General features: G+C 59.3%; 8 protein-coding genes and 1 non-coding gene across 9 annotated transcripts; 3 read left to right on the top strand and 6 right to left on the bottom strand.

Annotated features, from left to right (window-relative positions):
* Nucleotides 1–48: 48 nt before the first annotated feature.
* On the top strand, nt 49–2,150 carry TRAVEDRAFT_37799 (FAD/NAD-P-binding domain-containing protein; the record flags this gene model as incomplete). Its single annotated transcript, XM_008041016.1, has 8 exons — nt 49–107; nt 324–562; nt 615–686; nt 751–1,148; nt 1,282–1,455; nt 1,514–1,603; nt 1,661–1,711; nt 1,767–2,150. 8 exons carry the CDS (start codon nt 49–51, stop codon nt 2,148–2,150), a joined length of 1,467 nt encoding a protein of 488 aa, XP_008039207.1.
* A 167-nt stretch (nt 2,151–2,317) lies between these two features.
* Nucleotides 2,318–2,405, bottom strand: TRAVEDRAFT_t124. Its single transcript has one exon. It is a non-coding gene; the product is annotated as a tRNA-Tyr (tRNA).
* A 931-nt stretch (nt 2,406–3,336) lies between these two features.
* On the top strand, nt 3,337–5,410 carry TRAVEDRAFT_149601 (MFS general substrate transporter). Its single transcript, XM_008041341.1, has 6 exons — nt 3,337–3,652; nt 3,703–3,878; nt 3,928–4,420; nt 4,479–4,874; nt 4,939–5,132; nt 5,196–5,410. Exons 1-6 carry the CDS (start codon nt 3,487–3,489, stop codon nt 5,265–5,267), a joined length of 1,497 nt encoding a protein of 498 aa, XP_008039532.1. The 5' UTR covers nt 3,337–3,486; the 3' UTR covers nt 5,268–5,410.
* Nucleotides 5,411–5,431: 21 nt separating this feature from the next.
* TRAVEDRAFT_29435 (cerato-platanin-like secreted protein) lies at nt 5,432–6,290 on the bottom strand. Its single transcript, XM_008040919.1, has 3 exons — nt 6,083–6,290; nt 5,963–6,022; nt 5,432–5,890 (listed from the first exon to the last, which is right to left on the bottom strand). Exons 1-3 carry the CDS (start codon nt 6,261–6,263, stop codon nt 5,688–5,690), a joined length of 444 nt encoding a protein of 147 aa, XP_008039110.1. The 5' UTR covers nt 6,264–6,290; the 3' UTR covers nt 5,432–5,687.
* A 642-nt stretch (nt 6,291–6,932) lies between these two features.
* On the bottom strand, nt 6,933–12,315 carry TRAVEDRAFT_72435 (uncharacterized protein). The gene is made up of 7 exons (XM_008041342.1): nt 12,007–12,315; nt 11,863–11,935; nt 8,976–11,800; nt 8,147–8,920; nt 7,859–8,095; nt 7,532–7,803; nt 6,933–7,477 (listed from the first exon to the last, which is right to left on the bottom strand). The coding sequence occupies exons 1-7, from the start codon at nt 12,292–12,294 to the stop codon at nt 7,144–7,146; spliced, it is 4,803 nt and encodes a 1,600-aa protein (XP_008039533.1). The 5' UTR covers nt 12,295–12,315; the 3' UTR covers nt 6,933–7,143.
* Nucleotides 12,316–12,693: 378 nt separating this feature from the next.
* TRAVEDRAFT_48344 (uncharacterized protein) lies at nt 12,694–13,726 on the bottom strand (the record flags this gene model as incomplete). The annotated part of the gene is made up of 8 exons (XM_008041090.1): nt 12,694–12,880; nt 12,945–13,067; nt 13,117–13,194; nt 13,250–13,320; nt 13,377–13,399; nt 13,456–13,515; nt 13,569–13,588; nt 13,647–13,726. The coding sequence occupies 8 exons, from the start codon at nt 13,724–13,726 to the stop codon at nt 12,694–12,696; spliced, it is 642 nt and encodes a 213-aa protein (XP_008039281.1).
* A 412-nt stretch (nt 13,727–14,138) lies between these two features.
* Nucleotides 14,139–17,271, bottom strand: TRAVEDRAFT_168974 (PRMT5-domain-containing protein). The gene is made up of 12 exons (XM_008041343.1): nt 16,957–17,271; nt 16,807–16,892; nt 16,372–16,699; nt 16,150–16,316; nt 15,913–16,098; nt 15,776–15,853; nt 15,672–15,715; nt 15,493–15,615; nt 15,255–15,433; nt 14,953–15,198; nt 14,691–14,890; nt 14,139–14,639 (listed from the first exon to the last, which is right to left on the bottom strand). Exons 1-12 carry the CDS (start codon nt 17,243–17,245, stop codon nt 14,274–14,276), a joined length of 2,292 nt encoding a protein of 763 aa, XP_008039534.1. The 5' UTR covers nt 17,246–17,271; the 3' UTR covers nt 14,139–14,273.
* Nucleotides 17,272–17,667: 396 nt separating this feature from the next.
* TRAVEDRAFT_78745 (ankyrin) lies at nt 17,668–18,511 on the bottom strand (the record flags this gene model as incomplete). The annotated part of the gene is made up of 5 exons (XM_008041344.1): nt 17,668–17,955; nt 18,008–18,135; nt 18,186–18,241; nt 18,294–18,358; nt 18,464–18,511. Coding segments are annotated over 5 exons (585 nt in total), but the record flags the coding sequence as incomplete, so codon positions are not given.
* Nucleotides 18,512–20,206: 1,695 nt separating this feature from the next.
* On the top strand, nt 20,207–23,274 carry TRAVEDRAFT_59041 (uncharacterized protein). Its single transcript, XM_008041345.1, has 6 exons — nt 20,207–20,369; nt 20,467–20,659; nt 20,718–21,265; nt 21,331–22,021; nt 22,088–23,170; nt 23,226–23,274. Exons 1-5 carry the CDS (start codon nt 20,222–20,224, stop codon nt 22,593–22,595), a joined length of 2,088 nt encoding a protein of 695 aa, XP_008039536.1. The 5' UTR covers nt 20,207–20,221; the 3' UTR covers nt 22,596–23,170; nt 23,226–23,274.
* The last annotated feature ends 53 nt before the right edge of the window (nt 23,275–23,327 follow it).

The raw sequence follows: 23,327 nt of genomic DNA on the forward strand, positions 1-23,327 counted from the left end.
GTGCGGAGGTTTGGGTTCGTGCTCAGGCTGGTTCTGGCAAGTCGGACAATGTCGTGGGAAGCGAGGGCGAGCGCAGGGCCTGACCTTCTCTGCCCTTGGTCCTCTAGGTCCGCTTATCACTTCCCTGTAGTGAGTACCCGCCTGAGCGATCGTTTACCGGAGACTCCTCTGACGTCGTAACATTTCACTGATTGGACGCTCAACCTCAACTAGAGATGCAGACCTCCGATCCAGGGTCTCCCCCAAGGCTCAGGATTGCAATATGGCGACTACCTTTCATGATCTGCAGCGTCGCATATATGATCTTGACGCCTTTACTGCAGCGGTGGTGGTATCGCTGGCCTCACGCTTGCTGTCGCTCTGCACCGATACTCAAACCCGGAAGCACCTGTCGAGGTCAACATATATGAGGCCGACCGCGAAGTCAGGACCGTTGGGGCTGGCATCACCGTGTGGCCCCGGACGTGGGCGATCATGCGCGATTTGGGATTGTACGACGAACTGGCGGGCATTGCGGCGCGATCCCAGAGTGGCACTTATGACAGCCGATCCACAGAATTGAGTGAGTGATGTCAGAGCGTAGTACGAGATGCAATGCTCACGTATAACGACAGAGCCGGCGTTCGTGGCGCGCAAGGCGGATCAGCCTAGCGAAGGCTACACATACGCACGCGTCCTCGCCCCCAGTGAGTCGCGATGGTAGCATTGCAACGACGTGGGTTGAACGTGCTGATGACAGATCAAATGTAGATGGATCCACAACGATGCACAGACGCGATATGCTCGACGTCTTCCTGCGCAGCCTCCCCAGCTCCTACGTGCTCCACACATCCAAGAAGCTCACATTTTACATCTCGGGTCCCTCGATCGTGATACACTTCGCCGACGGCACCGAAGTGGAGGCCGACGTTTTCATTGGGGCAGACGGGATTCACTCAGTGACGCGCCACTGTATGTACGCTGGTGCACACCGAATCGAGTGTCCGCCTGCACCCGAAGAGGATCAGCCGTGGCATAGGTGCACGCGATGCAAGGCCGCGGTCCCCAGATGGACGGGTATCCACGCGTATCGCTGCTTGATACCGACGACCAAGCTGTATAGGAAGAATCGGCAGCACACAACGAAGTCTATCGGATCGGTTCTCTGCGTAAGCTTACGACACCGGCCCCGGGTGCCGCTCTTATTCCGCACACTGACACCCTACAGTATTCAGGGAAGGGAAAGGTACTGTCGGACACCATGACTATTGTTGAATGGCTCACCCTGGAACGCGCCTCTAGCACATAATCACTTACCAGATATCCGAAGGCACCCGTCTCAATTTCGTCGCTCTCTGTAGGGAACCTGGTGGGGAGGGCACGCACTATACGGACAAATGGGTGACGGAGGTGCCCGAGGAAGAGGTCCTATCGCAGTTCACGTCCTGGGAGCCAGAGGTGCAGCAGATGCTCGACGTGCGCTCCATTTCCTTTTTTTAAAAGTATAAACAGGCCTGACCGACCTCCAATACAGTGCGTGTATAAACCGACCCGTTCGGCGATCCATACGATTACGGACCTTCCGTTCGCTGTTCGAGGGAACGTCGCGCTGATTGGGGACGCCGTGCGTTGCGCTCCTCGCTGCATGCAACCACACTGGCTGACCTTGTGACGGCTCTAGATGCACGCAATGGCACCCAACTTCGGTGCAGGAGGCGGTCAAGCGATTGAGGTGCGCATCTTGACCGAAGCCTAGCATCTCAGCCGCCGCTTACCCCACGCCATAGGACGCATACATACTCGGCCGCCTCCTTACGGACCCTCGTCTGGCGCAGAACACCGCGTATGCATCTGCGGCATTGAAGGCGTTCGAGAGCGTCCGGCTGCCATTCACGACAGACGTTGCGCGGCGCGCCCGCGACGTAGGGCTGATGTACGAGTTCAACGCACCCGGGCGTTTCGCTGGTTCCGCGCAGGAGCAGAGCGTGCCGCAGCAGAATGAGCGCGAGCAGCTGGATGACCTCGGACGGGAGATCAATGACATGTGGGCATGGCAGTGGGAGGAGGGGCTTGATGAACAGTGGGAGGCGGCGAAGAGGGCAATGGAGGCCGCCTTACCGTCCAATGAGCTGGCTGATGGTTTGGTAAATCGGCGAAGGAGAGATACGTAGTACTAGAGAATACGAGCTCGTTTTCATCCCCCTGGTATACTGTGAGGGTGGTCACTAAAGTAACTGTCCACTGAGATCGAACCAACGGCATCCGAAATGAAAAGATGAAAGAGTCGGTAGAGGTGGGATCGAACCGGCGACTTTGCGGGTTGAAAGGGATAAAAGAATCCCTCGAATCGGGATCGAACCAATGACCTTGAGATGACCAGGGGTAACCATTACAGTCTCACGCTCTTCCAACTGAGCTATCGAGGGCTTGAAACTTAACTCCTAATTCAGTTGAACATACACATGCTTTGATAAGCCCTCGGGACACTTCAACCGAATCCATGTGCGGCAACCCTAGGCAGGACGAGGTTGACTGTGCATACGGTGTGTAAGGAAATGAGCGAAAAGCTGAACGCTCGCGTGAAGTAGTCACGCATTGTTCGGAGTGGAGGTGAGGGACAGGTCGGGACTCGGAAAGCGGGACTCGGAATGTTGAACGGCTCGAAGATACTTGCCATATGCGGTAGGACTCCGGGATCAACCGAGACCCGGAGTTGCTCCCACCGGCGCTTGTCGAGTGCCACTTCTTCGACGCCTCCAACTTGGCAAGTAAGTTCGGATGTTCTGCTCTGTGTAGTTCACCATGGAGCTGACTGGACAACACAGAACCTAGCACTCCATGATATTCCCATAGGTTTCAATGGAGAAGTTCTTTGTAACAGCCTGACACACCCAGACGAATGCGGAAACAGGCGGAATCGGACTTGCCCTTCGGAGCACACATGGACATCGCCCGTCTCGTTCTCCGCATCTTACAGGAGCCTTCCACAGCGAGGCCGTGTCATTCCGGCGGCGAGGCGGCCTCCAGCGGGTGAATGCCACCAATCCCGACACCTGCTAGCGGTCCGGCCCAACGCACCGACGACCATTTCCCTCCGTCATCCGCCCAACCCCGCGTCCACAAAGTATATATCCCCTCAGATGTCATTTCCCCAGAAGTTGTCATACTCCCCTTTCCGCTCCTCCCCCTCACCTTCCTCCCTTCTCCCCGCTTACGGCCTGAATGGCCTCTCCCTCCATGCCGCAGAGCGAGACATCCACAATCGCCGTCCACGACTATGCTCACCATTCTTCGCATCAAAAACATGAAAAGCATGCGGAGGACCATCCGGGCCACATCACCTTCACCGACAGCACTCAGGGCACCCACGGCCTTGCTCTGACGAGGACACGGACACACGATTCCCACAATGACAACCGCCCCGATCTGTCTTTCCCCTTCGCCACCACTGATCTCAACCGTGGTGGCTTCACTGATGAGTATCGTGCCGTTTCAGAGAGTGGTTTCATGCCCGCGGACCTCGCGCTGCGGCCCGTACCCTCTCATGTATACCGTCTACCTCAAGCGCTCGCCGACCCCGAGAAGGCGCGCGAGCTCAGGCAGATGAAGCTGGTGACATGGAAGGAAGCTGATCCTGAAGATCCTCGTAACTGGTCCAATGCGTATCGGTGGTGTGCGTACCCTTGCCGCTAGCCCTCACCTGCTCCACTGACACTTTCGCAGATATCACCGCCGTCTGTGCCATAGCGGTCGTCCAAGTCGCGTTCGCGAGTGCGGTTGTCACCGGCGACTTCAAGGACATTGAGTCAGAGTTCCATGTGGGTGAAGTCGTGACAGCCCTGAGCGTCTCGCTCATGGTCGTTGGCTTCGGTATCGGTCCCCTCGCCTGGTCGCCTCTGGTAAGTGATGCGAGTCTTTGAGTCCCGCAATTTACTCACAATATTTCAGAGCGAGCTTTACGGTCGGCGCCCGATCTGGATGATACCCAGCTTTATCTATGTCATTTTCAACATTCCCTGCGCCGTTGCCACGAACATCCAGACGCTGCTGATCTGCCGGTTCTTCTGCGGCATATTCGCGTCTGCGCCGCTCACGCTCGCAGGCGGGACCATCTCCGACGTATGGGACAACAACGAGCGAGGCATGGCGATCGCGCTGTTCGCCGCCGCGCCCTACGGCGGCCCCGTCCTCGGCCCCATCGTCGGCGGCTTCGTCGGCGAGACCGTCGGGTGGAGATGGATTATTTGGGTGAACATGATCTTCGCCGGTGTCGTGACCGCATTCACCTTCACCATTCCGGAGACGTTTGCCCCTGTGCTCCTCAGGAAGCGCGCCGAGATGCTGCGCAAGACGACGGGCGACCACACGATTACCACCGAGCAAGAGCTATTCAGAGCCTCGATCTCGCAGATCCTCGTCGAAACCCTCCTTCGGCCATTCCGTGCGTAACATCCCGTCATATCTCCAGAGGCGCCGTGTCTAACATTCGACCCAAACAGAGATGATCCTTGAAGAGCCCATCCTGCTCCTCATGAGCCTGTACGTCGCGCTCATCTACGGCCTCCTCTACGCCTTCTTCTTCTCGTACCCCGTCGTCTTCGGCGAGTACTACGGCTGGAACGACGGCATGGTTGGCCTCACCTTCTGCTCCGTGCTCATCGGCGTCGCCCTCGCGCTCTTCGTCACGCCCCGCATCGAGCGCGACTACCTCCGCCGCGCCGCCGCGAAGGGCGGGCTCGCGGATCCCGAGGACCGTCTCCCGGGCATGATGATCGGCTGTTGGTTCGTCCCCATCTCGCTGTTCATCTTCGGGTGGACGAGTCCCCCCGCCGTCATGCCGGGCGGAGGTAATTGGGTCGGGCCCGTGTCCTCTGGGGTGCCCTTTGGCTTTGGCAGTACGTATTCACTCGTGTATTCTGGTATGAGTCTAGCAGCTGCTGATCGTGCTTGTGCGTATAGTGGTCGTCATCTACGCCTCCGCCAACGCGTACCTGATCGACGCGTTCCCCGGGTACGTTGCGTCTGCGCTCGCTGCGAAGACTGTCATCCGGTCTGGCTCTGGGGCTGCGATGCCGCTGTTCATCACTGCCATGTACCACAACCTCGGCAATGGCTGGGCGGCGTCGACGTGGGCGTTCATCTCTGCTGCGATGGTGCGTATTTTCTGCTGCGTGAGATGGCGTTTTTCGTGGAGGCTGACTTGGGTTCCTGCATAGATTCCCATTCCGTTCTTGTTCTACCGGTACGGGCGTGCGATCCGTTCGCGCTCAAAGCGTGCCGCTGCGTAATCGCACTATTCTTGTCGCCGAATCTTCTGCCTGTTTCCCGGTCTACCATACATCCAACCAATTTGCTGCTCTCGCATCATTCTTCTCTTCGCACATCCAAGTCGCTCTCCATCTCGTCAACTGCGTCCACCCTCATAGATCATCGAACGCCCGTTGTTTCTACTTAATCTCACATTGCGCCTTAGACTGCTGCCCCTCTGAGCGTTATTACGTGATTTTACCATATTTCTGTGTGAGCATAGTAGTAGCGAGTCGTCTCCTAAACCGGCCTCTTCGCCTCGTTGTCGCTCGTTTACATGTTTAACTTAACAGCGTTCACATATCAAGCCTAAAGTCCAGGGCGTACAACAACAAAGTCCGGGCCAAATCCAAAACGAATCGCAAGCGTCCAATAGCGCACCGAACCTCCCGCCACAACGTTCACAGGCCGCACTTGCTCGCGGACACCTGCTTGACCTTCGCGTGGATGACGCCGCGCTCCTCGGCATGGCCGTGCGTGAGTTTGTTCAGGCCCTTCTCCCCGATGTTGAGGCCCGACTTCGCGTGGTCGATGGCGAGCACGTTGATCGTCGTACCGTTATGGCTCACTTGCCAGCAGGTGCCACAGTTCGGCGAGTTCCAGCCTAGAGCGCAAGCATGATTAATCAGTCAATGCCTGTCGTGTCAGAAAGGCGCATATAGGCTGAAGCACGTACCTGTGACGGCCTGCGCGCCGCCGAGATACTGGTTGGGCAGGGAGCCAAAGGTCGTGTAGCCTGGATAAGAGGGACACGGTGAGCGAGCAGCACCTCTGATGAGGGACTAAGGAGACGTACCCTTGGTCTCAAGGCCGTGCTTGCCGTTTGAGCATGCGACGATGTCGAGCGAGTTCGACTTCTTGTCGTACACCGGGTCATACGTGACCTGCTGTGTCTGGGCCGAGCTGCCGCTCGCAGGAACGCCGAGCGCGACGGTGGCGAGCGAGAGGGCGGAGAGGATGATGGTCAAGAGCTGCATGGTGGAGAGTACCGGTTTGACGTAGGCCGGGGGCTCGGAGGATGGAGTGCAAGCAGCTGCACAAGCTATGGTGACGGGGCGACCTTCTTATACCTGCCCACGCAGGCGCAATGGGTGAGAGCTCCGGGAGGACTCAGGGAGTATGCATGCAGATGATCCATGTCTGCTGCTCTGTGCACGATCTCATCCGCGGGACGGTCAGGGGAAGCCGACGGGGGGCGATCCGTTGGAGCTGCCGTGTATATACATTCCGATGCATGCCACGCATAGCGGACCAACACCGACGATTCCAAACAGGCTGAACAATGTGGAAGCGAACGCACCTGTCGCTATGCACTGACACCTGAGGACAGGCCCGGCTATGTTTCGTAGTACTTGAAGTGGAAGAGGTGGCACGAGGCCTCTCGTGAAGGACGCGTCCTCGTCTTAATCTAGTAACATGACGGCACGGCTGGTCAGATGTTGCATAACAGGAGCGAGAGGCGGAATGCACGGAGGCGTACCTGCAATGCTCAACGGGAAGCCCTCGCCGCGCGAGGCGGATGTAAGACCATGGCGTGCTGGACGGAACTAAGACAGGTGACGTCGACGAGGCTCCGTGTCGGGTGTGCCCCCTGGTCGGCCGACAGTCGTCGTGGCAAAACAAAGGCATACACGCATGATATGGGGAGAAGGAACGACGGGGTAACCCAAGCTATGCATTGATCTGTAAGATGTACGCGAACCGTAGTCACAGCAAGGTGAACTAGTTGGAATGATGGTGAGCGGTGATTATACCGAAGCGATGTATGTAAAGGTGCATATTCAACAGCAGATATGAAGGTCATAAATTCGTTACATTCGTGAAAAAAGAGCAATGCTGACGCCCGCGGACCCCACTTTACATTATCACGCACCACTTGCCCTTCTTGTGCTTGTCCTCGACGTCGCCGTCGATGGGGGTATTCGCAGGGGCCTCCAGTGCAGGCGTCAAAGGCGAGTCCGCAGGGTTCTTGGTGAACTCGCCCGAGGCGTGGTCCAGGGAAGTCCGCCCTTCTTCCGGTGTTTTGACCGTGTTGCTGGAGAACCAGCCACCCGGAAAGTAGCGGGAAGACGTCGTGGACTCGTGCCGTGCACGCGCACTAGGGGGAGGGGCATCCGCGGGAGCGGGGGACGCCTCTTCGATGTTGATCTGCGTGTTCTCATCGACGGGTGCGAGACGAGTGAGGCTGGGCCTGACGCAAACATGTTCAGTGTCATTGCAGAGAAGAGCATAACAGAAAACTTACTTGGCAGACATCTTCTTCTCCTCGTCCGACGTCGGGAAGGGTGCAAGACTGTTGCCGTTCGTGGCGGCTTCAGTGGCGGTCTCCGCAGCGGGTTCGACAGTCTTCTCGCTGCCGGGAGTGCCGTTGGCGGTGGGTTCCTCGGTAGCGACCGCAGGAGTCTCTTCGACGTCATCCTTTCCGGCATCAGATACAGAGCCTTGCCTCGTGACAGAGTACGAAGGAGTCCAAGGACGCGAAGGCGGCTGCTCAACCGCTGGAGCGCTGTCATCCTGCTGTGGAGAGCTAGAATTAATGAACAAATCGCCACAAAGATGATCCAGAACTCACCTCGGAAACCGGCGCCGGAGTCTCGTCGATGCGGATCTCGGGTTGCTCAGCGGGAGCAGATTCGGCAACGGCGAACTCCTGAACGGGAGGTGGCAGCACCTCCAGTTCCTGAAGCTCCTTGTGAACTGGGCTAGGACTGTGGAGAGGGCTACCGCCTTGCTGTGAGACGGAGTATGAAGGAGTCCAAGGGGACTTCGGCCTCTCGTTGCCGACGGGAACAGTGGGAGGCGTCGAGGGCTGAACATGCTTTAGCACTGACATTCTACCGGAAGAAGACTTTGAACTCACCACGACAGCTTCGTCAGCTTCATCTGTGACGATAATGGGGGTCTCGGTGGCAGGCTCGGCTTCCTCAGCAGGAGCAGGGGCGACAGGCTCATCAACCGGAGCGGACTCCACAATCACGGCGGGTTCCTCGACAGCAACAGACTCTGGCTCGGCCGCTGGGGCAGAGGACTCCTCGGGAGCAGGAACCTCCACAGCTGCAGGCAGAGACTCGATCTCGGCGACGTCAGCATCGGTAGCGGTCTCCTGAGGCGTGTGGAGAGGGCTGGAGCCCTGAGAGCTGACAGAGTACGAAGGAATCCAAGGAGACGACTTCGTGGCCTCCTCTTCCGCAGGCGCCTCAGAGGCGGGGAGGTCCTCGGTCGTAGTGATGAGGACCTCCGGAGTGGGAGCCTCGTCGGCGACCTCTTCCTCAGCAGCGACGTCTTCAACGGATTGCTCGGCCTCGGACTCGACCTCTTCGGCTACTTCGGGCTCGACGATCGCCTCTACGGCCTGTTCTGGTTCTTCTGCGGGCTCTTCCGTGGGTGCAACAACCACCTCGGGAACGGGGTCAATGGGGGCAGTTTCTTCCACAGCGGCTGCCTCGGGCTCTGCACTGGGGACAGGCTCGGCCTCTTGGACGGGCACCTCGGGAAGCTCTGCAGTCTCAACCCTCGGGGAGTGGATAGGACTCGCGCCCTGTGCGCTGACCGAATACGACGGTACCCAGGACGGGGACGGCGAGCGGCCAGCATCTGGCTCAGGGACGGAAGGCTCGTCGGTCTCTTCAGACGGCTGAGGAGGGGAAACCAATGAGTATAAGTAATCTTGACAATGGAGGTGCATTTACCTCTGCGGTAACCTCGACGGTCGGCGTAGGAGCCCGCTCCTCCTCGGCGGAGGGCGGGAGCTGCTCGAGCTCGGCGATCTCTTCCTCCTCCTCGGCGGCGTTGGAGCCGGGGCCTTGGGTGGTGACGCTGTACGAAGGCGTCCAGGGGGACTTCGGGCGGTCCTGGAGTGACGGGGACGGGCTCCTGGAAGTAGTGACTTCTTCCGAGGGTTGCTGCTCGTGCTGCTCGGGCTCGTCTTCGGGGGCGTCAATGGAGACCACCGGGATGCTGGTCTCTTCTTCAGGTGCCTCCTCTGCGAGAACCGCAGCCGCAGCCTCCTCAGCAGGAGTCTCTTCCACGGCAGCAACCGTCTCCGGCTCTACAGATACTTCCTCAACAGCAGGCGTCGCCTCCTCCACGGGAACCTCCTCGACAGCAGGCGCCTCCTCGACAGCGGGTGCCCCTACGGCGGTCTCGCTCTCGACAACTTCGTCAGCTGCTTCAGTGACCTCGGCTTCCTCCACGATCGGAACTTCGGGCTCGACCTCCTCGACGGCGGGAGCCTCAGTAGCAACAAACACATCTGCAGCAACGGGAACGTCCGCCTCAACCGGGGCGGTGGTATCGACAACCTCCTCAGCAACGACTGAGGGCTGCTCCGGCTCCGCGGCTTCCTCCAAGACGACAGTCTCAACAGGCGGGACAACCTCCTCTTCGACAGCTGGCGTCTCTTCCACGGGAGCGTCCTCGGGGGTATCCGCCAGGGCGGGCTCTTCAGCTGCTGGCTCCTCCACAACGGGTACGGCTTCGCTCTCTTCGAGGGGAGTCTCGACGGGAGCGGGAGTCTCCTCAATGACGGCGGGCGTCTCCTCAACGACGGCGGGAGTCTCCTCAATGGCCGCGGGAGTCTCTTTGACTACTGCGGGGGGTTCCTCAGCAGGTTCTTCGACCGCCACGGGAGTCTCATCGATAGCAGCAGCGGCCTCCTCAACAGCAGCAGCGGATTCCTCAGCAGCGGGTGCCTCAGGCGTAGCCTCTACAGCCTCCTCGACAATGGGGACCTCCTCCACGACGGGCGTCTCCTCCACGGCAGGTGTCTCTTCGACGACCGCTGCCTCCTCGACGGCAACTACCTCAGGCGTGGCATCCACGGTCTCCTCAGCAGCAAATGTCTCCTCTACAGCAGGAGTCTCCTCGACCACCGGGACGGCCTCCTCAGCGATGGGCTCCTCCGTGGGGGCAGCAGGCTCCTCGCTGACAGCGGGTTCAGCTTCTTGCGCTTTCGCTTCGGGCTCTACCGCTGCCTCGGCGGGGGTGACTTCCTCTTCCTGGACTGCAGGCGTCTCCTCCACGTGGGTGGACTCTTCGGCGGGCACGCTGTCTGCGACGACTTCAACAGCAGGCTCCGCAGCTGACGAGGTCTCTTCTTCGACCTCTGCGACCTCCGCGACGGCCTCCTTGACCGGCTCCTCAGTGGACGCCTGTTCAGGTTCTGGAATCGCTTCTTCGACCTGCTCGATGGCGGGGACTTCCTCCGCGAAAACGGGCGGGGGAACGTCCACGGGCGCGACAGTTGTCTCGACCTCGGTAGCGACCTCGTCCACGGGGGCAGTAGGCTCCTCCGGAGCAGACTCCTCGACGATGGACTCCTCAGGAAGCGACTCCCCCAGGGTGGACTCGAGGACAGGCTCCTCCGGTACCGACTCTTCAGCGATGGGCTCCTCGGGTACCGGCTCTTCAGCGGCGGGGACAGGAACGTCCTCCACAGCGGCAACCTCTTCAACCACACTGGGCTCGGAGACCGGAACGTCCTCCGCAGAGGTCTCCGTCGCGAGCGCAGCAACCTCTTCCTCAGCGGGAGTCTCCTCCACGGCAGGTACGGATTCAGCTTCTGTCTCTGCCTCGGGTTCAACGTGTTCCTCTGCAGGCGTATCCTCGACAGCAACCGCCTCGGGTATAACAGCCTCGGCCTCCTCCGTCACGACAGCATGCTCCTCGGCTACTTCGGGCTTCTCTTCCTCCACGGTAGGTTCGGGAACGGCCTCGACCTCGGGGGCAGGCGCTTCCGACTCAGCGACCGGAGCGTCGGCAAGCGCAGAAGGCTCCTCAGCCTCGGTCACAGTAGGCACGGCGACTTCCTCAATTGCCTCTTCGGGGACCTCCTCGGTAGCGGCAGCCGGCTCTGTGGGAGCGGGCTCATCCGCCACAGTCGCGGGCTCTTCGACAGCAGTCGCGTCAGCATCGGTCTCCGCAGAGAGGATCTCTTCGGAAGGCGCGGGTGCGTCCTCCACTACAGGGGAGTCCTCTACTGCAGGAACATCCTCAACAGTAGTAGCCGTGACGGGCTCTTCGATGGCAGCGGGTGCCTCTTGAGCAGGAGCGGGGGTATCTTCGATAGCGGCGGGCGCATCCGCATGGGGCGCAGTCTCCTCTTCAACGAGCGTAGGTTCCTCGGTAGAAGCAGCGGGCTCCTCCGAGATCGTCGGCTCCTCAGCGGCCGGGACATCGTCCACGGCCACAGGCTCGCTGGCGGGAGCTTCCTCAGCAGGGGTCGCGGCCTCTTCGGGGACCGCCTCAGTCTCCTTCACGGGAGCAGGGGTGTCCTCTGTGACAGTTGTGGTGGCTGCAGAAGCAGGAGTCTCTTCCAAAGTCTCTTCGGGAGCCGCGGCGACTTCGGGAACCTCTTCGGTGGTCTCGCCGGTCTCGGTGAGATAAGGCTCTTCGGCCGCGGGCGCGGAGGGCTCTTCGCTGGCTTCAACGATGGGGGCAGCGTGGTCTTCAGGCACCGCGTCGGTATCAACGACAGGCGCGGTATCGTGTGCCTCGACTAGGGGAGCGCTCTCCTCTGCGAAACGCCAGTTCAGCGTCTGCAGCACTGAGTCATGAGGACAATGATTGGCCACATACCAACTACAGGGTCAGTGGACTCGGCCACAGCGGGGGCCGCCTCGCTCTCGGCTTTGTCCTCGTCAGCAGCGGCCTGAATGTTGAGGAAGGGTGGCGTACACGTCGATGAGCACACTGTGGCTGACATAAAGAGTAATCACGCACCTCTGTGGCCTCCTCCTCTGTCGAGGCGCTGGTCTCGTCAATTGGGTCAGACGACGCGTCCTGCGTCGCTGCAGTCAAATCCTCCGACGCGCTATCGTCCTCGGCTGCTGCGTCGGCAGACGCGTTCTCAGCAAGAGAGACAGGCGCGTCGGTGGCAAACGCTTGCTTGCGGATCTCCTCGACAGCATGCGTGAGAGTTTGCTCGACGTCAGCGACGGACGGCGGCGCATCCTCGGTGTCCTGCGTAATGGGTATCGCCCGCGCTGGCTCTTCGACAGCGACAGACATGTCGGGTGAGGGGTATGTGGGGGAGAAGAGAGAGATAGATAAGCACGGGTGGCTGTACGCTCGAGGGCGCAGCGGGTCGGAGTGTCGGGAAGCTAGAAGGAGAGGGAGGAGCTCACGCGCCCTTCCTGGAGAGAGACGCACCAGATTTCGTCAATCGTCCTTTTCTGCAGGCGCCTATTCGCCCGGCCTTTGCCATTTCTACGCGCTGTCCACGTGACCGTACCTCTCCGTCCTCAAAAAGCAGGTCCATCAATCACGTCGAGTGCGCGGGTGTTCACGAAATGCCTGTATACGGTGCCAACATCGCGTGCTACGACACTACGTATTACCGTTCGCCCTTCTAGAGTAGAGTGTATCAAACCTCACAAAGTCCTTCCGTGCTCTCGGCTCATCCAACGCTCATCCCAGGAGGGCGGCCCCGACCAGACCGAGCAGTCCCGCAAAGCCGATCGCGCCGACAGAGGTGTGCAGGCTCGCAGCGTTGCTGCTCGTGGCAGTGGCAGTCGTCGTGGATGCCGAGGAGGCAGCGTGAGCGACGGTCCCCGTGATCGTTGCCGACGCCGATGCAGCCGTGGTGGAGATGACCCTGAAAAATATGTAAGCCATCCGCCATCTTGCCCGATGAGCGCTCATAACATGTTATCACTTACTTCTGGGCACCAGCCCCGACGGACGCCGTCGTTGCAGTTTCAGTGGACGCAGCAGAGGTGTCCGAGTTCGTGCCCGTGGGGCCAGTCATCGGCATAGTCGTAGTAGAGCTTCCGTTGAGGCAGCTGTTTGTGGCATTAGCTAATGAATAACGAAATTCAGGCTTAGACCAACCCGCTTTCGGGACCCTGCTGGACCGTCTGGATGTCAGAAAACGCTTGCTCGCCGGTGCTGTCCCTCAGCGAGCTCGAGCTGATATACGACCATCAGCGGTTGCATAACGTTTATACAGAAGCTCACTACTTACAAGGACGTGCCCGCAGGAACGTCCACCGTCCACGTCATGCTGTTACCCGACTGAGACGGAAACTGCCTGATCTGAGAAGGGGAGCATATATGAGCATCATAGGTCCTGTAACAACCGACTAACTGACCGGTTGACCACCCGGCTGACCACCTGTGCATTGAGCGTATATGAGCGATGTGAAGACTGACGGCCCGGATAAAACGTACCGGGTACGAGAGACAGGTAGTAGGGAGGTACACCCCCCTGCCACGTGAACTGTATAGGCTCTGTTGAAAGAAGTGATGAGACAATATTGATATGCCATGTATTGAGGACTTACCGCACTGAGTCGGGTTCATTCTAGTCAAGAGTGGCCTGTTAGCAGCGGGAGTGGTGTATATGTGAACGACAAACTCACACCGTGTTGATCTTCGGCCCTTGCGCAAAGACCACCGGGGTCAGAGCAACAACGGCCACTACAGAGACAAAAGAACGCATGGTGAGGATTATCGAGGAAAGTAAAGCTGGATGGTGCGGCAAGCGCGGGTATCGATGAGCGAGCGGAGGGGATGTAGGAAGTGGGCTTGAGGTGGTGGGATGAGGAAGAGCGTCGTCGAGAGCGAGCTGGGGCTATTATCCAACATTGTGAAGAGTTGTCGAAGGCGCGGCGGAGAACGAAGCTTGACAGCAGAGGAGGTGAGCGACATCCACAAGCGGAACGTCACTTGCCTTTCTCGGAGCCTCGCACGACTGCCACAATACACCGACTAGTACTGGGCAGCCGCGTCAATGCATAAATCCGTACCCGCGTATAATATAATCACCCATACACCTGAGGAGTGAGTACTGAGGACTGAGTACTGAGGCCTGAGGCCGTGCCTCCGAGCGTCGACTCGCGACGGCCATAGGAGAGAGAAAGCATGGACATGCATATTGCTATGTCTGCAGATGTTGATAGACAAGACAACAGAGCGACAAGATCGCCAGAAAGCCAACGCTACATGAGATACAGCCGCCGTACCCACCGGTCCCAGACACCTGCGAGTTACAGTCCAATCCAGCTGCTCTGGCCGCCAGGATTGTGGAGCGCCGTCTGGCTGATCTTCACCAAGCTCACGCCCTCCCTGGTCTTGTCCAAATGTTGAGGAGGCAGCTCCAGCGTGAGCTGCGGGACGTCGAGCAGCGGACTCGACACGAAGGTCGGGGTCGAGACGACCGGGCTGAGGAAGCTGGTGTGCTCCGCCGACGGGCTCATCGGCGACAACGTGTCTCGCCAGATGGGCGAGTGCACGGAGGAGCTTGGTACGGGGAGGAACGCCTCCGCGTACCATTCGTACCACACTTTGCGCACGTCGGTTAGCCGCCATAGCGAGACCGTCAGCTCCGAGTCGGCGGGAAGGTACAACGGATCCTACAGAGACGAATAAGGGATTGGCTGTGGATCAACATGGAGGGCCCTTACCTTCAACGGGATGAACAGCGGGAACCAGCTCAGCATGTCCTTCGAGATCTGGGCCATGCGGTCCGGGTGTATGCTCAAACCAACGTGGCCATAAAGCACGGCCTCGAAGTACCCTGCGAAGCCATGCAACACTCCCGCGTTCGGTATGTGGAAGGTAAGCTTGGCAGAGCGGGTGTTATGACTGTTGGTCAGCGGAAGCCCTGCAATATGCCCCGTCAATGAAAGCGCACCACGGACAGGAGGTTGCCCGAGAGGAGCGCACCTTGCTCCGTCAGCGCAGCGTCTTTCCTCGGGTGCTCGAAATCCCAGCATTCCTGTATCTGCGGACCGCAAGTTCCGCTGATCCCACCTCCGTTGTCACTCAGGATGTTGATCGCATGGAGCATGACGACGTAGGGGGTCTCCAATGACTTCGGGTCCTTCGTCGCTCTTGTTTCGTTGTAGAGTTTGGACGAGGATAATGGCGCGATGTATGCGGTGTAGGATGAGGGTATGGAGATGCCGTCCGCTGATCATATGTCAGGGGTCATCAAGTTAGCTAGAATGAGCCGAGAGGATCCTCACGTTTTAGGAACCGCGAAGCACCGTCCAAACACTCCGGGCTGAGCTCGTTGTCTCCGAAGGAGCCAAGCAGCTCGCTGATCAGGATGTCCACCTTCTCCGGGACCTCGAGCGTCCGCATATCGCCGAACAGGAGCTTGACCTTTTCGTCGCCCCATTCTTCACGATGGCGTTCCTGGAGGCTAGGTACTAATCACATCAGGACAGGCTCGGTCGGAGCATGGCGTTGATGACCACTCACGTTACGTAGGCGTTCGGGTTCTTCTCCACTGCATATACGAAGGCCTCGCGTTTCGATCGCTCGATCGCTTTCAGGGCCCGCGCGACGAGGGGCCCACGGCCGGCACCGGCCACACATAGGGTCCTAAACCCATATACGGGTTAGCAAGAGCCCGTGCGACAGGTGCAAGCAGTACGTACACCTTGCCTGGAGTGGGCCACTCCGATAATGCAAAGAATATCGCCTGTGAATTTCAGGCGTGAGCACACATCATACATGACGGCGTTTCGGCGCATCGGCTTACCTCCTCGTAGTTGCGATATTTCACCGGGTCTTGCTCGAAGGTCTGGTACGTGATACTTTGCAGATTATCCATGAGCGGCTAGTACACAACGGGTCAAACTTCATCGTGCTAGTGATAGGAATGAAAACACCGTTTACCTGCAGCGGTGCTTGCAAATAGTCTTGGTACCCTAGAGCGAAATTTTCGACCGTACCCGCCGTCTGTGCCGCCTTCACAGCGGGGCTCGTTTTCTCCAAGTGTCGCACGTACTGAGCGTACGCCGGCTCGCCTCCACGGGTGTGCTTTTTCGCTCTTGTCCCAGAAAGGATGATGTTGGGTTGGAGCTAATCCCGGAATTCAGTACCGCCGTTACATTTCGTTGCGTGAAGATGTACCTTCACGATATCCCGAATGAAGGATTGCGATCCTTTCGTCAATACAGGGTAACCCTTCGCGTTGGCGATAAACGCCGATGCAGGTAGCCAAATATGCCTAACAGGCTCGGCCAACCACTGGTCAAGCACGGAGGACGATAGTGGTAAAGGCGGCGTAAGATCGAGCGCTATTCCACCCTCAGCAACACATCATGTGCCGACATTTCCAACGGACATGCGTACCCAAAGTAAGTCGGGGGTTGTACCCGCAGATCGTCCGGATAGTGTCCCACATCTCCCATGTCGTCATATTGGATTCTGGGGGTGTGCCCCCAGTCGCGGAAGAGGGAGGTGCGGACTCCACTGGCGACGGAGAGCGCGACGGCGCAGGAAGAACGGTGGCCGGATCATAGATGGGGATCCGCACAGAGAGTTCCATGTATGGGATGCTGGCCAAACACGCGTTGATTGCCCGTGCGTATGAACCGACTTGCGTGCGGTTGCTCGGCGGAGGGAGGATTGCACATTGCGCGTTCAGATACGACGCGAACGCTAGCTCTTGTTGCAGAGCCTAGTGGAGAAAGTCGTTACGCCGATTCATGCATTCATAGCGAGTCCAAGATGCGCAGACGGAGAAGGTCAGAGGCTGATTGCTCGATACTGAGTGCGGGCACTCACGATTTCGGCATCATGGCGGACCCAGTCGTCCGACGTGTCGAGCTCCAGCCAATCCGAGATGAGCGGGATCAGAGTCTCCGCCTCCTCTGAGCAGATGATGCGGTATGAGAAGGAGAAGGGCGAACGGACACGGAAGCAAAAGGCACCCACCGAGGCGCGAGATCGTGACCTCGTCGCGGAAGAACGCAGGCTTGGACCTCCATGCCTCCGCACGCTGCTCAAGCACCAGCTTGTCGGGCGACTCCTCCGGATCGAGGATGCAGAGCTCCGTCCACCGCGCCTTCCATTTTTCGTTCGTGAGCGGGACGCAGACCGCGTCGTACCCCGCCGTACGGGCGTCGGATGTTGCGCGGAGTACGGGTGTATCTTCGCCTAGATCGTCGCGTCGAGATAGCTCGGCAATATCTTCCAGACCATAGTGGCTACAGAAAGCAGGCATTTTGTCAGAGAACGCGGCCCTAGAGCATGGATGAGGTTGAGGTACAGCAGCGATGGCAGACGATCCAAGTCCTTGGACTTGTCTGGCCCAGCGTCAGCGGCGAAAAGAATCTTATCACCGAAGATACAGATAGACGCTCTGCTCGATCATGCTTGAAGTGATCGACGCTTACTCGGGCCTGAGGCGGTTGTACGAGCACCAACAGCGCGAGTTCGAAGAATCCGTCTAGGGCACATCGGCGGTCGTGCTATATGTGAACATGAGTTTTAGGACTTTCGACGGCGGTACATATTGTACACTGGAGCATGCTACTGTACTCGATTCATCTATGATCTCGATCGGGGTACCCTTCAACTACCCTCCGTCCTAGACCGCTTCACATCATCACCGTCTCTCTCTGCTCTTTCCGGAACGCCTTCTGTGCTCATACCATAGCCAGTCACAACGCCATCGAGGACCGCCCTGCTTACTATTTGTCTCAGCTCCTCGTCCGACGCCTCCCGTCCTTCCGCTTCGGCGCGCTGCATGACAACTTGCACCGATTGGAGCAGCGAAGACGTCAGGTCTTCCGAAGCAGCGTTCTGCGCATGCTGAGAAGGCTGTTCAAGCATCTCGACGGAAGTTGCGCCATCGCCGCCGGTAGCTGCCGTCTCCAAGCCTTCTAGATATGCCGCGACTGCGGGGAAGTCCTCCTCGAGCTGCTGTGCGGGCTGTGGTATGAATGGGTCATTGGGTTCGCACAGAATCAAGGGTCTCGCGCACCGAAATACCCTCGTCGTTCTGACGGTTGATGGTCGCGCCATGCTCTACCAGGAAGCGGGCCGTCTCCACGTTCTCGACCACATACAGCGGTGTATCTCCGTCGTTATCGGTGACATTCACATCTCCGCCTGTGCATCGCCTATTAGGCAGTGTCCTATGGTTTACGACAGTGACGTACCGCGGGAAATGAGGTATTCTAGGACATTCAGATGCCCGTAGGAAGCGGCTGCGTGCCTGCGGCAGACTGTGAGCGAACACGCCTAGGCTGCATACTCGGGAGCGGTACATCGGCGTGTATGTGTTCGGATCAGGGACGTTCGGAGACATCGCTATACGAGCGTGGTCAACGGGCTGAGCGGACCTGTACGGCGCGATCTCACAAACAGTGTACTTCGATCAGTTCCTGCATCGCACCACGTCAGATCGTTGCGGTTACGAGGAGAGTCGTAGTTGTACCCTGACGCGGTCCAGGTCGCCATCTCCCGCTGCGACCCATATGTTCTTTTCGTGTTGCACGGTGGTCGGCACAGGCATGATGGAGTGGCAGAAGGAAAGTTGCCGTGCCGAAGCGCCGGCCGAGAGGACGATCGAATTCGGGTCCCACGTGCTGCGCCGGATTAGGCCTTCACTCAGGTCCTGCGGCTACTTACTTTCAGAGGGGCTACGTTGGGTGTGTTTATCACGGGCAGTCGCTCCTGCATAATCCCAGGCAGGGAAGATGTTGCAGTTCCGCTCAAGTTCAACGCCATTGGTGCATGTCAATTAGACAGGATCAGCCACAATGTCGCTTACAACAAGCTGGGCGCCTAGAAAACATATTTCCGCTGGTGTTACATGAGCTTAGCATTAAGACATATCGGGTCTTGCGACGTTCAAGGCGGGACGCATCTGTCTGAAGAGGTTGTCAATTTGCGCCACAGGTCCGGTGGTCAGATGAACGCCGAAGTACATGCGTTTCCCTGTCTTTACATGCCTGTGCGGAACAACGGCTGACTTCACAGCGCAGTGGCAGCGGGTCTCACATATTTCGGGGAGACATCCGAGCACGCACTGGCTCAGCATTAAGACACCTGCCTTGCGACTGTTTGTTGCCCCATGCGAGGTGATGGGCCACCGCTTGCTCCGGTACAAAGACGCCGACCCATGGATGTGCCGTGTGATATGCATCAGCTCCGCTGTCCGGCTACATTGCCCTCCACCACACAACGGTCTGCCGCAACGGGGCGTATATGGTGTAGCACTGCATGCAGAGGTCGGCGTCCAGAAATGCATTGACATTCTTATTGGCGACGCGCTCATGATGGAATCTAGAGAAGCGGATCTGCGATCGGAGACTGGATCTTCGAATCCGCGCCGACTAGCGCTCGGAGGGCGGGGGACAGATTACGTCGGCGATTATATGCGGTCATTTTCCCAGATCTGCGGTGGACGCTGTGCCCAACATTTCATAGTGTGCGCAGCGGTGCTGGCGCCTCGGGTGGAGGAGGACGGGAGCAGGGTGCTGCGCACGCGAGGCCGGGAGCGGGTGGTGCGAGTCGGGGAGGAGGAGGCGGGACGGCGGACGCGCGTTCTGGATCTGCGTAATTGAGATCAAATTCGGGGGTGGGGTCTAACCGAATAAGTGCGCGTCCGAGTCGGGGCACGGCCCTGATGGCGGCGGTGGCTGGGTGGGCCGACGGTGACTCGGCGGGTGCGCTGGCGGGGCGGGGTGGGGGCGAGCAGCAGGACGACGGTGGGAGGAGGGGGACGAGGAGGGCCGGATGGGGAATGTGGTTGCACTGCGAGATAGGCTTTGTGATCGAATCGAGAGGACGCGTGCCGAGCGATATGCGACTTTGAGGATGAGCGTCTCGGGCGGTGTTGAACCTTGTCCATCCCAGGCCCAGCTGAAGCAGCGGCAGCTGGCGGAATCCGTCCGGGCGCCCCTGTCTGTCGCACCTCCTGTGCTGAGTTGGAACCGCGCCCGCTCACTCCTCCAGCCGTCCGCTCCTTAACCTCGATCCATCAGGATCAGCTGCGTCCCGCCTCGTTCCTCCGTCTACCTTACGCCTTTCTTAACACCTCCTGCCTCTGTATCTTACACGCACCCTAGTCTTACCTTACCCGTCTGCCATGAGTTTTATGGCCTCCCACCAAAGAGGCTACGACTCTCTTTCCCACCCCGACCTCGCCCAGCACCCCTCGATCCATCCCGCCCACCCGTCCCGCGTTCCCATGCACCCGCTCTCGTCCTACGACAATCTCCCGCCCCACGCGCTTCCCCAGCTCCCCCCGGGCTCTATGGGGCCACACTCCGCGCAACCGCCCCAGGTCTCCGATCGTTCAACCATCGGCTTGCCGAAGGTGGGGGAGACCAGATGTTGTGAGTCTTGTCCCGTTCGCCCCAGCGATCGTCAATCGATCGAACACTACCTCCGAGACCTATTCCGTCCGGATACTCACCCTCCGTGATCGTACAGACTGGACCCTGCTCACCTCCGACCTGGTCTTCCTTTACCTTGATCCCGTCCTTGCCAGCCATCTAGGCGAGCAGGCCCATCTCTTGGTCGGGAGGTCATTACTCGACTACGTCCACCCCGATGAGAAGGCGTCCGCCAAGGTCGATCTCGGCGCAGTATTGGAGAGCAGGACTTTGCATGGGAGCGTGACTCGGTGAGTGGCCTTCTTTGTCAGAGCATATACCCGTGGTTATAACGACACGTCGCGCCAGCGTCCGCTATTCTCGCCTTTCGAGGGTCCGAAGACTGCTGGGATACACTGGACCAGCTCCAGAATGGTCGGAGGCGGACAAAATCGCCGTAGACGCAAACTACATGGCGGTGGACATCGTCATCAATTACGCGGCCGACGGTCTGGTGCTATGCTTCCATCACGCAGTCGTCGACCTTACACCACGCGACAACGACGAGCACAACAAAACGGGGTGGACGAATTGGTGTGGAACGCCCAATTTCAACATGGAACAGGTACAGATCCTATACCAACAGCTGCAGTCAGCCATCCCCCAGCCGCCTACCGTCGGCCGCGTGTTTCAAATTCTCCTGAACCAGCCCACGCGACCCTTGTGGTTAAGCTGGCCCGTCGAGCGCCCCGGAGAACCCACGTCTAAAGACTTCGCCCGGTTGGCCGAAGACGTACACATCAGCAGCACCGGAACCGACGCGAAGACCAGTTGCACCAGACGGTACAAGGCCTGCCAGATCATGGATTTCGGGATGGGCGATAAGCAGGAGGTGGAAAGCATATTTATACCTCATGGTTCGCGCCCTTTCTTCTGCCTCGCGCCGACACCGCCTAACGCGCTATACGGTGCTTTGCCGCAGGTGCCATTATTTTCGCCTGTCACAAGATCAGCTCTTACCCCCGCGGTAACGTCGCCGGTGGCAGTGGCATGCAGCACCTCGGGTACCATTCCAATAACTACGCCACCCAGGGCGCTCCGTACTACGACCCGCAGACTCAAAACCTGCCTTCTGCCCACATGCCCTCCGTTCCTCCCTACAACTACAGTCCCCAACCTCAGCAACCCATGTCGTCGTCGTACCCTCCCAACACCTGGGTCAACGTGGAGCAGCCCGACCCCCAGAACCAATACGCGCAATGGGCCCCGAGCTCTTTGCCTAACGGTGCCCCGGTCAGCAGTATGCGCTCGTCGTCGTACTCGGCGCCGCAACCACCCGCCCCAACGCAGCACCATTGGTCCTCTCAACCTCCGTCGTACCTCGAAAACGGGTCACCTGTGTCCCCGTCCATCGGCCCGTCGGCGCCTAGTCCCAGCACCCTGCAGTTCCCGGCATCCGCCCAGCCGGATCACGAGGAGCAGCCTCCGTCGCCGCCGACCGATCTAGTCCCTCCACCCAGAGCGGGGCGGCGGGGGAGCAAGGAGCAGTACACGAGCGGCGGGCGCAGCGCAGGGAACCCTCCCGTCGGAGTGACGAAGTGCGCGAGCTGCAAGGCCACGCACAGCCCGGAGTGGAGGAAGGGTCCGAGCGGGAAGAAGGACCTTTGCAACGCGTAAGTTGTACACGTTCCCGTTGTCATGCCTGCGATTGATCGCTGACGTCTCTTCTCGTGTGTTAGATGTGGCCTACGCTTCGCGAGGTCGCGCGCGAAGAAGGAGGGGGGCAGTCAGCGGCGCCGCAAGGAACGCGCGATGAGCACGTTGTCTGTGAAGCCCGAGCCGTCACCGTCAGCGTCTCCGGTTAGCGCCTCATATCCGACCATGCGGCGCGGCAGCTACTTCGAGGACGGCGCGTTCCTATCGACTTCCCCCGCAGGGTCAGGATCCGGGAACGACAGCTTCTCGCACAACGGCACGTTCGAGGGCATGGCCACGCCTTCCCCCTCGCCCCCTTCCGGTGGCATGCACTACGTCCCTGGGCAGAACGTGAACTACAACCCCCCGATGCAGGCGGAAAGACAGCAGAACTACGGTTCGCAGTTCTACTCTCTGCCCCCTCGCAGCCAGCCATGCAGCAACAGAGCATGCAACATCTTGCGGGGAACGGGCAGCCCTCAGGCCCGCCCTCGCGCCTGGAGTTCCCCAATCGCCTGGAGCCGCTCATGTCGCCATCGTCGCCCACCATGAACTCCCCGATGAGCGCGGGCCTGTCGGCGTCATACGAACGCGATAAGCGGCACGAACGGGAGCAGCACGAGCAGCTGATGATGTCGCAGCAGCTGGGCCCGGAGCACTCGTACCGCATGCAGAAGCCGCCGAGCTACCTGGGGCGCGACGCTTCCTTCTGAATCCGAAACGCGCAGGGGCGAGCAGCAGCACCGCGGCCACCCGCCACCGCGGCCCCCCGTCTCCTCGCCCGTCCGCGCGCCTCTGCGCCTGCGCCTGCAAGCTCCCTCGCCCCCCGCACGACGTCCAATCACGATTCCGCGTTATGAGTATGATGGTATGGGACATCACGCACTACATGATCCGCCCGCAGTGTATCTTCGCATGCGGCGCACGTCCGCGCCTCCGGGGTGGTGCGCGCCGTCGGTCTTTCGCCTTTGTCGGTATTTATCCTCTGTATTCTCCTTCGCCTGACTCCTAGCCCGCTAGTAATCGTCTTGCACCCCCCGGAAGCCTACAATTCCCTAGTTCGCATCGTCCGTTCGTGTACTGTAATAATCGGCGCCTCCAATGGCAGATGTTGTCTCCCTCGCCGCCTGTATGGAAATAAGTTATAGATTTGGCACGCCCGAGGGCGCTACGCGCACTTACTCGAGAGGGAGCGCCGCACCGATGCGGATGCCGCCGATACCGACGGATCGAGGGAGATCTTGTTGGTCCAGCTTGGCCCGCGCCCTTCCCTACGGGTTACGG

Source organism: Trametes versicolor (assembly GCF_000271585.1).
Source record: "Trametes versicolor FP-101664 SS1 unplaced genomic scaffold TRAVEscaffold_7, whole genome shotgun sequence".
Classification (NCBI taxonomy): domain Eukaryota; kingdom Fungi; phylum Basidiomycota; class Agaricomycetes; order Polyporales; family Polyporaceae; genus Trametes; species Trametes versicolor.